The 13,644-nt window shown below is 42.7% G+C and overlaps 2 protein-coding genes across 9 annotated transcripts in view; one reads left to right on the plus strand and one right to left on the minus strand.

Moving 5' to 3' along the window:
• LOC134213799 (protein dachsous) overlaps positions 1–4,430 on the plus strand; it is a 305,308-nt gene extending 300,878 nt beyond the window's left edge. For all 6 annotated transcript variants that reach the window (XM_062693133.1, XM_062693135.1, XM_062693136.1 and 3 more), the window contains one exon: positions 25–4,430. In XM_062693133.1, the coding sequence (XP_062549117.1) occupies positions 25–3,035 (3,011 nt within the window). In that variant the 3' untranslated portion in view covers positions 3,036–4,430. The remainder of the gene's footprint in view (positions 1–24) is intronic.
• LOC134213803 (excitatory amino acid transporter) overlaps positions 3,784–13,644 on the minus strand; it is a 35,389-nt gene continuing 25,528 nt past the window's right edge. For all 3 annotated transcript variants that reach the window (XM_062693155.1, XM_062693154.1, XM_062693156.1), the window contains one exon: positions 3,784–5,002. In XM_062693155.1, the coding sequence (XP_062549139.1) occupies positions 4,819–5,002 (184 nt within the window). In that variant the 3' untranslated portion in view covers positions 3,784–4,818. The remainder of the gene's footprint in view (positions 5,003–13,644) is intronic.

The following is a 13,644-nucleotide window of genomic DNA, read 5'->3' on the forward strand; positions in this document are numbered from 1 at the left end:
TTAACCTAAAATCTTTTATAACAGACGACACCGAGAGTAACAGCAACATCGCGATCATCGCAGTCAACGCTACGGATAGTGACAGCGAAGGTAACGCCGCAGTTCGGTACACTATCAATCCACCATCAATAGGCTTCGCAATCGATGAACTCACCGGACAGCTGTTCGTCAACATGAGTCAAGTGCACAAAACTCGATCTGGAACGCTGTATCTCACTGTTACGGCAACTGATACCGGAGTGCCACCATTGAGCTCGTCGACCACCGTTAGGCTAGAAATGAAATCTAAAAGTAAGGCTAACCCGCACTTTATTCAAAGTCAGTACAGGCTGTCAATCAACGAAGACGCACCGAAGGGAAGCGTTATCACTAACCTTATCCCGAAAGCAATTGCAGAACAGGTCGATGTTAGCTCTAGTATTGCTTTCGAGATCATCGATGGAAATGAAGATAATTGTTTTGAAATTTCATATCCGTCGGGAGCGATCTTGTTGGTTAAGTCTCTTGATAGGGAAACGATGGACTATTACGAGCTACTTCTGGTTGTTGTAGAACCAGGGGCAACCACCATGTACAAAGGTATGAACATGTCCTCGGCTATTCGAGTAACAATCACAGTTGAGGACTCGAACGATAATGCACCCGAGTTCCAACCCGGTCCGTATGAGGTTTCGATCAGTGAGACATCACCGATCAAGTATTCCATAGGACAAATCTCTGCTGTTGATGCTGATCTGTTGAATTCTCCGAACTCGGAAGTTGTGTACACAATCGTGTCCGGTAACGATGGTGGATGGTTCTCGATAGACTTGATCACTGGTTTGTTGTATATCAACAATAATCTGGATTACGATCGCGGACCAATCCAATACAATTTGGTAATTCGTGCGTGTGACAGCCATGCTGTTCCTAAGTGTAGTGTGCATCCCTTCGTGATAAATCTGACGGATGAAAACGACAACGAGCCGCAGTTCCCAGTTCCGGAGTATTTGGAATTTGTGGGGGAGAACGAACCTATCGGAATCAGCATATTCACGGCTCGGGCAACCGACATGGATCGGGGAGAGTATGGTCGCGTAAACTACTCGATTGATAACGCGCTGACCAGTGGTTTCTCCAATGTAGACGATGGTTGGAAATTGTTCAAGGTTGATTCAGTTTCTGGCGTGGTTAACTCAAATGCGGTGTTTGACTATGAGGAAAAGAATCGCTATTCGTTCACGCTTAGGGCAACCGACACCGGTGGAAAATCGAAAACAGTAAAGGTCCGGATCATGATTGAGAGCAGAGATGAGTATAGTCCGCAATTTACAGAGAGAACCTATAGATTTGTTCTGAAGACGCCAGATACGGGGCATTTGCCAGTTGGATACGTTGTTGGGCATGTGACAGCGACCGATCGTGACCGAGGACCAGACGGTAGAATTGTGTATCAGTTGACAACCCAGCACCCATACTTCAAAATGAACAGGACGACAGGAGCTATCTTGATCAAGAAGAAACTAGATGATGTGGCTGCTTCCCTGGAATCTGGTAGAGACATCAGTTTGGTTGTTACTGCCAGTTCCGGACGTCAAGGATCGCTTACAAACATGACCGTTGTTGAGATTTCGATTGATACTCTCGGATATGCGAAGGGTGGTGAAGGAGGTGGAGAATACGGCAGTTCAGAATCTGTTTCTGCTAGCAATGGATTAGCTAATTGGGCTTTAGGTTTGCTGATATCCATACTGTTAGTGGTCATTTGTGCGGCGTCTGTGTTCTTGTTCTTGCATATGAGGAATCGGCAACAGAAACATGTGAATAAAACTGGACTGAATACGGAATCAGTAGGACATTCGAATAACTACGTAGATCCGAGTGCTTTCGATACAATACCGATCAGAGGCAGCTCGAGTAGCACTAATAACGCTGGTCAGTTCGCTCCTCCAAAATATGACGAGATTCCTCCGTATGGCGCGAGTTCAAATTCGGGAAATGCTACGACTTCTGAGTTATCTGGATCAGAACAATCTGGTTCGAGTGGACGAGGATCTGCTGAAGATGACGGAGAGGATGAAGAAATTCGAATGATCAACGAGGGTGGACCTCTACAAAGAGATGCTTTACAGTTGGACGGAAGACTTTCGGATGTGTCCGTACAAAATACTCAGGAATATCTGGCAAGACTGGGCATCGTGGACAACGCGACAACAGGCAATGCCTCCAATTCTTCTCGAAGGTGTTCGGAAAGTATAGGATTGGGAAGTTCTAAAGATGCTATGCTTCATCACACTTTGCCGATTGATACCCTGCACATGTTCGACGACGAGCATCGAGAATCTGATTTAACGAACTTGATCTATGCTAAACTCAATGACGTTACGAACAACAGTGATCGCGCGAGTAGCGTGGATGAAACAGTGACCAATGCCGGCAGTATAGGAGCTGCTGTTGATCACGTCATGATGGGCAACTACGGTGATGTCCCCGTAGTTGGTGGACAACAGGGCATCTCCATGAACGGTTCCCTAAGCTCAATTGTACATAGTGAAGAAGAACTGACGGGTAGTTATAACTGGGACTATCTTCTTGACTGGGGTCCCCAGTACCAACCTTTGGCGCATGTCTTTTCGGAGATTGCACGCCTCAAAGACGACACTCTCTCCGTCCACAGTGGAAACAGTGGAACATCCAGTGCCAAAAGTAAAAACTCGCTTCATCACACCGTCAAGAATGTGCCTCCCCCACTGTTGACCAACGTGGCACCACGCTCCATCAATGTGCCGGTGTTTTCGGCCCGGGGCACTAGCAGTCACCACGGCCAACCACCGAACCAGTATTTGCTGCCAAGATCGCCAATCAGTCACGACTCGGCAGCAGGTTTTAGCACCTCCTCAGCTATGTCACCTAGTTTTTCCCCATCTCTGTCTCCCTTAGCTACCCGATCCCCCTCGATATCGCCACACGTAGTATCGACCGGTGTCCCTACTTCCCATCACATGGTTTCGCTACCAAGGCCTCCTCAACAAAGAGGCCCGCGGAAACCGTACTGAGTGATATTTTCCTCATAGATCTTTTTACGTTTGAAAAAGTGTTTGAAATTAATGCCTGCTAAGGAATCGATTAGAACGTCAGGAACTAGAAAGATTTCGAATAGAATTATCAAAGGGTTTCTGACAATGTTTTTCAGTTTTAATTCTAGAAATTACGAATGTTTTTTTTTTCTGAAACCCAAAGAAATCCTATAGGAATTTTAGAATATGGAAAGAAGATTATAAAATTCTGAACAATTTCAATTGTTCATTTTATTGAACTTTAAAAGGCTATGTAAGATTCTAAAGAAATGTTTGGTATTTCAGAAGAATTCTAGAAATTCAGAATTGGATTTTGAAAGATATTCAGAACACGCATTTGAATACCACTCACGTAGTTTAGCATTTCGAAAAACTGTCGAAATTTATCAGATAATGTATGAATTCTAAGAAAAGCTTTTAACTTGGCATGGGAATTTTGAATATCCGTTAATGATCTTATTTCCAGGCACTTTTTCAAATGTGAACAGATCCTATCCTCACCCCCCGTTTTTCATAGGAATGACATGGCTGTGTAGATTTTAGACATAAACAAAAGACTGTACATAAAAAAATCAGTCCTCACCATGGCAATGCCCAAATGTACAGATATTTCATAGGTTTGTACAGATCCATATTTAGCAAATTTTTAATTCAATAAACAAACAAACATAGCGTAAGTTCAAACAGATTTACAACAAAGTGCCTTTCGAGTATATGTATTTTAACAAACAGATTGTATATAGACAGGATTTTAGTGAGTTTTAAATTCGAGCTGTATAGAAGCATTTAGTTCCAACGGAACTGGACAGGTTTTAAACAAGAGATAAATGAATTTATGACGAATGCGAACCATCGAATTTTAACATAATTTCCAAAACTTCTACACGCACATAAGACTGTACATATCGTTTCTTGTTAATATTAGATTATTTTCAATACGGTTTTACGCTACAAGAAAATATCAGCTGTATCAAAATTGCCCAAAGTTGAAGGGCGTGTAACATAAGCCGCGACAGGATGTCAGCATTTTGCGAGGAAAAGACTGTTAAGCAAATAGAGCTTTTCGTTTTAGAGGAAATAGCATGTACAACAAAACTTCCATTGACCCTCTGTAAAGACACAATAGGAATCTGTAGCATTTTTTTAAACAACAATGAATGTGTTTTATCATTTGAAGCGCTCATAGCAATATCGCAATTAGAATCATTGTCGTACTCATTTTAGCAGGAAATCAAAAGTAAAAAAATTAGTAAACCAATTGCAAATCCGTTCGAAATCGAAGTATTTTATTTATATTATATTTTTTGCATAAAGGCCATATGTAAGCAGTGAACGCGATAAAAGTTTTAAAATAAATATATCTGAAAAAATAAAGTGCAGGGATCTTCTTTCAGCAGTCCGAAAGCCGATGTGTTCTAATCTTTATTAACTAAACCTACTGTTTATAATTGTTTCGTTGGTTACATAAATTGCTATTAGACAAGTATTTATTATCACATTTGTTGGCCCTAATCAGCCAAGTCTGCTACTCTATTGGAGTTTTTTTTTCTACTGTCAGCTACTCATCAGTGCATCGCAGTATCGCTTTGCGGAACTGGATTCAAATGGTGGGAAATTATTTGGTCCTCACGATGATCTGTCATAGTGAACCGCAAATTTGCTAAAAATGTCCGTCCCGAATTGTTCTTTTTCAAAATATTCATCAATAGAAAGGTGTACATCACAAAATTATTCTTTGGTTAAAAATCACGGATTTAGTCCATTAGACTTCCATGGTGGACCGGGATGGAATCTTGCCCTCTCCATCCAGGGTAAGCTCGTCGTCCTCGCGGTAAGATTGCGGTGCCTCAGAATCGGAGAGTTTAAGTTCTTTCTTGGATAGGTGTTCCACGATGGCGGCGCAATAGCAATCTCCCAGGAAATTGTTGGTCGTGCGAATGCGGTCACTAAAAAGATATGCTGATTAGTTTTTTAGAATAGTTATTTGAGAAAATCTACATAGACGTCCATAAAATATATTATGATTATGGTTGTCCGACATTTCGCGGTAAAACATTCCGTGGTAAACCATTTCCCGGTGTACCATTTCGCGGTCTGTTTCATTTGGCGGTAATCTGTTTCGCGGTTTATACAATTTGGCGGTATTCCGTTTCGCGGTATATATAATTTCACGGTTTCGCGGATGACATGGACATTGTCGGCCGAACATTTGCAAAGGTGGCAGAACTGTACACCCGCCTGAAACGTGAAGCAACAAAAGTTGGACTGGTGGTGAATGCGTCAAAGACAAAGTACATGCTTGTGGGTGGAACCGAGCGCGACAGAAGAAACTGCGGTCAAAAAAGATTCGTCATCGCACCAAATGTGTCATGTACAAGACGCTAATAAGACCGGTTGTCCTCTACGGACATGGAACATAGACAATGCTCGAGGAGGACTTGCAAGCACTCGGAATATTCAAGAGACGGTGTGGTGGCGAAGAATGACCACGAGCTCGCCCAGCTCTACGGCGAACCCAGTATCCAGAAGTTAGCTAAAGCCGGAAGGGTACGATGGGCAGGACATGTTGCAAGAATGCCGGACAGCAACCCTGCAAAGATGGTGTTCGCTTCCCATCCGGCGTCAAATTGTTGATTTAGTGTTATCTGTTTAGATGTTTTATTTATCATCAGACTTAAAAGACTTCTCCATTCAGCTCGGTTTATGGCTGCACGTCGCCAACCACGCAGTCCGTGGAGGGTCCGTCCTCCACCTGATCGATCCACCTTGCCCGCTGTGCACCTCACCTTCTTGTTCCCGTCGGATCGTTGTCGAGAACCATTTTCACCGGATTACTGTCCGACATTCTGGCTACGTGCCCGGCCCACCGCAGTCGTCCTATTTTCGCGGTGTGAACGATGGATGGTTCTCCCAACAGCTGATGCAACTCGTGGTTCATTCGCCTCCTCCACGTACCGTCCGCCATCTGCAACCCACCATAGATGGTACGCAACACTTTCCTTTCGCAAACTCCCAGTGCGTGTTGGTCCTCCACGAGCATCGTCCAGGTCTCGTGTCCGTAGAGAACTACCGGTCTTATAAGCGTTTTGTAGATAGTCAGTTTGGTACGGCGGCGAACTCTATTCGATCGAAGCGTCTTGCGGAGTCCAAAGTACGTACGATTTCCAGCCACTATGCGTCTCCGAATTTCTCTGCTGGTATCGTTATCGGCGGTCACCAGTGAGCCCAAGTACACGAATTCTTCAACCACCTCGATTTCGTCACCACCGATAGAAACTCGTGGTGGGTGGCTCACATTGACCTCTCTTGAGCCTCTTCCTATCATGTACTTCGTCTTCGACGTGTTGATGACTAGTCCAATCCGTTTAGCTTCGCTTTTCAGTCTGATGTAGGCTTCCTCCATCCTCTCAAAGTTACGTGCCATGATATCAATGTCGTCGGCGAAACCGAAACCACCCTCTATGCGTTTCGAAGGGACTCGAGAATGCCCCTGAAACTCGAACTACGCACATCACCCGATCCATCGTCGCCTTGATCAACCGTATCAGTTTATCCGGAAATCCGTTTTCGTGCATTAGCTGCCATAGCTGGTCCCGATCGATTGTATCATATGCGGCTTTGAAGTCGATAAATAGATGATGTGTGGGCACGTTGTATTCGCGGCATTTCTGCAATACCTGACGTATGGCGAACACCTGGTCTGTGGTAAAGCGTTCACCCATAAATCCCGCCTGGTACTGCCCCACGAACTCTCTTGCAATTGGTGTTAGTCGACGGCATAAAATTTGGGAGAGTACCTTGTAGGCGGCGTTCAGCAATGTGATTGCGCGGTAGTTGCTACAATCCAGCTTATCGCCCTTTTTGTAGATGGGACACGACACCTTCCATCCACTCCTGCGGCAGAACCTCATCCTCCCAAACCTTGGTAATCACCCAGTGCAGCGCTCTAGCCAGTGCTTCACCACCGTGTTTAAACAGCTCTCCTGGTAGTTGGTCAGCTCCAAGGGCTTTGTTGTTTTTCAGCCGGCCGAACCCCTCCTGGATTTCCTGGAGATTCGGAGCCGGAAGTCGCATGTCCTGCGCGCGTGCTCCTAGGTTCATTACCATACCGCAACCGTTGTCTGCCATATCGCCATTCAGGTGCTCTTCGTAGTGCTGCCGCCACCTTTGGATCACCTCACGCTCGTTCGTAAGAAGGTTCCCGTTTATGTCCTTACACATATCGGGCTGTGGCACGTGGCCCTTACGTGAACGGTTCAACTTCTCATAGAACTTTCGTGTGTTATTAGCGCGGTACAGTTCCTCCGTCTCTTCACGGTCTCGATCTTCCTGCTGGCGCTTTTTCCTCCGGAAAATCGAGTTTTGTCTGTTCCGCGCCCGTTTGTATCGTGCCTCGTTCGCCCTCGTGCGGGGTTGCAGCAATCTCGCCCATGCTGCATTCTTCTCCTCAACTAACTGCTCACATTCACCGTCATACCAGTCGTTTCTCTGATCCGGAGCCACCGTGCCTAGTGCAGCGGTTGCGGTGCTTCCAATGGCGGATCGAATATCTCTCCAGCCATTGGGAGTGCCACTTCCAGCTGCTGCGCGTAGTCTTGGGCTAGTCTACCGTCTTGTAGCCGCCCAATGTTTAGCCGTGGCGGACGACTTCGACACGTGTTGATCACCGTCGAGAGTTTTGAGCGCAGGCATACTGCAACGAGGTAGTGGTGATTTGGTTTTCCGTTACTTGATTAGGTGACTCCCATGTAGCCTTGTGGATATTCTTGCGGGGGAAGAAAGTGCTTCGGACTACCATTCCGCGGGAGGCTGCAAAGTTTATGCATCGTTGGCCGTTGTCGTTCGATACGGTATGCAGACTATCCGGTCCGATGACCGGTCTATACATTTCCTCCCTTCCTACCTGAGCGTTCATGTCACCGATGACGATTTTGACGTCCCGCAGTGGGCATCCATCGTATGTCTGCTCCAGCTGCGCATAGAACGCTTCTCGTCGTCGGATCTCCCTTCGTGTGGGCAGTGCACGTTGATGATGCTATAGTTGAAGAAACGGCCTTTTATCCTCAGCTTGCACATTCTTGCGTTGATTGGCTGCCACCCAATCACGCGTTGGCGCATCTTTCCCAGCACTATGAAGCCGGTTCCCAGCTCGTTGGTGGTGCCACAGCTTTGGTAGAAGGTAGCCGCTCGATGCCCGCTTTTCCACACTTTCTGTGCGACTTGCGATCTAGCGGATTGCAGTTCCATGTTCCAAGCTTCCAATCGTGATCCTTTATTCGTCGCCTAGGTCGTTGCCGATTGTATCGAGTCGTATTATCTTCTATGTCGTTCGTAATAGTTGTTTTTAAAGGCGGCTTATTGGGCCTGCGCAAACCGCCTGTCTCGTCGGAGGGCCGTCGTGTCAGGGCTGTTTAGCGTCCCACCTAACACCAGGACTTGGGCTTGTGCGCTTTGAGCGGCACACGGTCGCTTTGGCGGATCCTACTTGCGGATACATGAGGTTTAACAGGGCCCACTGTCAAACCCCACCACATCCTAGGCAAGCCCCACAACTCGCAGATGGCCTGGGGAGGATCGTCAAGCCCTTGGACATAGTCCCTGCTGCCCCCAAATCTGTTTAGATGTAGACTAAGTATATAGGCTATAGTATATTGGTAGAACTCTGAAGATGGAAATTATTCATAAGGCAAAATGTCTTCTTCTTCTTCATCAATGGCTCCCAATCAGGAGAGAAAAACAAATTTATATCATATTATGTTACTGAGTTCAACATTTTTTCTAACATAGGCTGTTATAAACTTGGTTCAGGATGTTGTTAAAATAACTAAATTTTCTAACAAAACAATGAAACATAACTCATTCTGTTATAATTTTGTTATGAAAAAATGTGATAATAATTTATCATAACTCGATTATTTCAACGGTTGTTATAAATAACTGATGTTGTTACAATCATGTTATAATCTTGTTTTGCCTTCCTAGTCGGGTCCACATTCCAACTGGAACTTGGCCTGCTTTTCAGCTTAGTATTCTTTAGCATTTTCTCAGTTATTAATTGAAAGCTTCCCGGGCAGAAGCCATGAACAGAATAACAAACCATGATATGGACTTGATTGAGAGATAAAAAAACAGCCAACAATATCAAAACTTTGTACCGAAATATCATTTAAATATCAAGATATGCTATGGATAAGAACAAACGAATGATCACTTCTTACAAATAGCATAACTTGATATCCTTTTGATATTTTAGTGCAAAATATTGATATTTTAGTCTGATCTTTTATCTCTTATATCAATCATGTCCATATCTCATTTTGCTATCTTATCAACATTTGATATTATTAAGCTATTTTCGTCTACTCGTGTTTTCTATGCCCGCCATTGCATGGGTATGTATCTTGTGTGGCAAGTACAATGGATACACTATACCCAGGGTATTGAGAAAGTTTTCCACCCGAAAACATCATAGACTGGACCGAAAATCGAAACCGCCATCTCCGAATTGGCAATCCTACGCCTTTGCTCGTAAGGCAACTGGAGAGCCCAGTAATGTATCTTCCTTAAATGTTAGCCGGTATTAGGCGAAATATCATGTGCTGCCTTCTTTAAATGTTCGCATTTGCCCGATATAAGGCAAAATGTGTTGTTTCGTCTTTTTTAACTGTTCTCGTTTGCCCGGTATAAGGCAAAATCTGTTGTCTCGCTTTATTTAAATGTTTGCATTTGCCCGGTATAATGTGATGTCTGTTGTTTTGCCCTCTTTAAATGTTCGCATTTGCCCGGTATAAGGCAAAGTGTGTTATTTCGCCTTCTTACAAAGTCGCACTTCCAAATTTGTTTTGCTTCAAACTCTGGTGTAAACTCAATGTTTATTTGCTCTACATAATAATTAGGTGAATTTTGAGGCTTTATAAATCTAAAGAACACATTATTAAACTACTTGTAACATTAGTAAAATTATAACCTGCGACTTGGTATTGACCGCGAAAAAGTTCACCGCGAAATAGTACTAACCGCGGAGTGGTATACCGCCAAATAATATAAACCGCAAAATATTATACCGTGATACGATACTGAGCGCGAAGTGGTAGACCGCGAAAGGGTTAACCGTGGAATGTTTTACCGCGAAATGTCGTACAATCATGATTATTGCATAACTATAATCTGATATGAATATAGATCTTCTTCTTCTTATATACATAAAAATGAATTTCTGTCTGTCTGACCCTTACAGACTCGGAAATTACTGAACCGATTTGCGTGAAAATGTGTATGCAGAGGTTTTTGGGGCCGGGGAAGGTTCTTAAGATTGTTTGAGACCCCTCCCGCTCTGGAAGAGGGGACTTCCATACAAATGAAACAGAAATTTCTGCATAACTCGAGAAAATTTGGCACGTGGAGATTTTTGAAGACTATAAATGTTTCTATAGCGAATTAATCAATTTTAGGCGAGACGAAGTTCGTCGGGTCTGCTAGTTCTAAATAAAACACTCACGAAGCGAATACCTCTCTTGTATGGTTTATTATATTCTTCTCAAAATATTAGAGTCAGGCTCATTGGTGATTGGGTAATGGGGAGAAGTAATAAATGACCAAAGCTCCTGTAGGAGAAGTCGTAATTGGTGCTTGAAACTGTAATGAGGTGACCATGAACATGAATTTCATTCTCGTTTTAATTGAAGGAAACAGGGTTCGGAACATCTAGAATCTATATCGACTGGGATCAAACCAAACCAACCCTGACAAAGACAAAATACTCATTTCACATACTCTAGCCGATTACTGGCTAATATCACTGCCAGTAGATGCAACTCTTTGCAACTCTTCTCTATCTCACAGTTGAGGTTGAAATACGTATCTACAAAGATAACAAAACGTGGTGGAATTGAATGGAAAGTACTAAACTCGTCTTATGACAGTTGACGACATTCCACTAAAGGAGTTAAATTTTTTTTTCAGAACTGCTTCCGAAGCTGGTCTTGATCAAGGTTTAAAGACTATTATTCTTCCATTTACTTCCAGTGGAAGTAAATGGAAGAATAATAGTCTTTTAACCTTATAGCATTTCCCCTAAGACGCTCTAAAATAATTAATCATGGTCTTGATCGATAGTGCTGTATGCGGCTCTGAAGTCGATGAATATGATGCTTCGTGGGCTCATTGTATTCGCGGCATTTGTGCGGTATTTAGCATACGACAAACATCTGATCTGTAGTTTTATTGCGTGGTAGTTGGTACAAACCCAAGCAACCAAAAGTTCTGATTTTACTTAAATTTGTTCCTAACCGAACCAATTGGTTAACTTTTGGTTCACATTGAGTTCCAAGCAACTTAACGGAAACATCAAAGTTCACTTTTGCGCTCCCACCTTAAAAAAAATTGCTTAAAATGCGAGCTGATTAAGCCAAAACATCCCCTCTTATGCGAACTTTTGGTTGCTTGGGAAGGCACTAACTTGGGGAATTAAATTGTGGCAAGATGGGGAACGTGACTCAACAAATCAAATTTCTTTTTTTTTTTTATTTTAATTATATAGGTACGCCAAATATTTTCTGAAACAACGCAAATTTGTATAATCGATGGGGCTCGTGAACACCAAATCGAAAATAATTTCCTTAAATTTAATTATATACGCCTAGAAAAACAGATTTTTCTAGAATTTCTTAGAGTTTTTTTCGAATATTTTTTGGGAGATCTACGAATTTCTTTGGAAACTCTATTAGGTATCCAAAAATTCTTTTGGAACTTCATTCGTAAATTTCTGTAAAAAATCCTTCTGAAATTCTTTTGTAAAATCTTTTAGAAAATCATTCAGGTTTTCTTTTAGAAATTTGGAAATTTTGAAATATCTCCAGGATTTTCTTCGATATTTTGTTTCTGAAAATCCTCCAGAAATTTTTTCCACTCCAATAATTCCTCCAGGAATACTTTAGAAAATAATGCCATTAATTCCTTTTGACATTCCTCAAGGGATTCCTTTGGAAAATCCTCTGAAACGGCTTTTGTGTATTCATTCGTAAATTCCATCAGAAGTTCCTTTTGCTTCTAGTTTGCTTCTAATAACATAGAAAATTTTATTCCGGAAAATTTGTTGGAAGATTACTTCCGGAAATTCACAAAAGAATAAAACTGAAAGTCCTAAAGGAATTTTTGGGAGGGTTTCCCACGGAAATGTCAAAGGAATTTCCAGATAAAATTTCCGATGGAACTCTTGAACTAAGTTTTGAATAATTCCTTAAAGAATTTCTGAAGAGATTTCCGAAAGAATTTCTAAAGGAATATCCGAGGGTTATAAGGAGTTTCTGATTAAATTTCCGGAGGAATGTCCAAATAAAGCGGACTACTTACTCGTGCAGGAAAAACGTTTTTTTTTCACGCTTGACAGATTTTTCAAAATACTGACGCTTAAACCGGAAAGAGCCTCTTCCCGACATGTCAACCACAATTTGTGAAACTGAGACAGATCAAGAAGATCTCAATTCATGTCTCATTCACTATCATCAACTCATTGGGCAGCTCCGGTGGGATAAAATGCTCGTTGTTGTTGGATTTGAGTTGGAACCTTTAGGAAGATCCATTAATTACGTAACGCATAAATTGGGTATTTTCAACCCCCTCTCCCCCCTGTATAGATCGTCACACTTCGCTCAAACCTTGATCAACTGGCAACAAAAATAGACAATATGGGGGATGGCTAGATGGCTGTATTCATTTCGCCAACAGGTGTTTAAAAAATGTAATCTGCGACAAGACTTCATTCGAATCATATGTTGTCTAATGTCCAATCACTACACACTAAAAGCACATTTTTTCGAGTGGTGCTCTCGGTGGACATTGACCATGTCATGTGGGTGTGCATCGTTGCCCCGGATCTGCGCTAACTGCACATCTCCAGGTCCGAGGAAAGCAGCCCAAGCCTATTAGAGAAGTGTTGGAGGTTGGAAGTAGGAAGAAAGAAAAAGGAAGAGGAAGAAGGAAGAAGGAGGAGGGAAGATGGAAGAAGAAGGAAGAAGAAGGAAAGAAGAAGGAAAAAGAAAAAAGGAAGAAGGAAGAAGGAAAAAGAAAGAAGCAAGAAGGAAGAAGGAAGAAGGAAGCAGGAAGCAGAAAGAAGGAAGAAGGAAGAAAGAAGAATGAAGAAGGAAGAAGGAAGAAAAAAGAAGGAAGAAGGAAGAATGAAGAAGGAAGAAGGAAGAAAAAAGAAGGAAGAAGGAAGAAGGGAGAAGGAAGAAGAAAAAAGGAAGAAGGCAGAAGGAAGAATGCATGCTCGGCAAGCCTCGTTGGATAAACGTACAACTCGTGCTGAAAAAATCATCTTCTTGCAACTAGTTGCACAAACTACTATTATAGAATTCAAAATAAAATGTCTGAAACTCGATTTATGCATATGCACAACATGTGTTAGATTTTGTTCAGTAAAGGTATTGGAGGGTAATCACTACCTTCGGTGGGGTTTGATCGCATGAAACCAGTACGCTAGACAGGTGCTTTCTCAACTGACGACCAACTGGCAAAACCTCACACAACCCCACTTCATCGAGCGCAGTTGCTGATGAAGCAAGTGTGGAGGACCCAAACAATACTAAAT

This window comes from Armigeres subalbatus, chromosome 2 (assembly GCF_024139115.2).
Source record: "Armigeres subalbatus isolate Guangzhou_Male chromosome 2, GZ_Asu_2, whole genome shotgun sequence".
Classification (NCBI taxonomy): Eukaryota; Metazoa; Arthropoda; class Insecta; order Diptera; family Culicidae; genus Armigeres; species Armigeres subalbatus.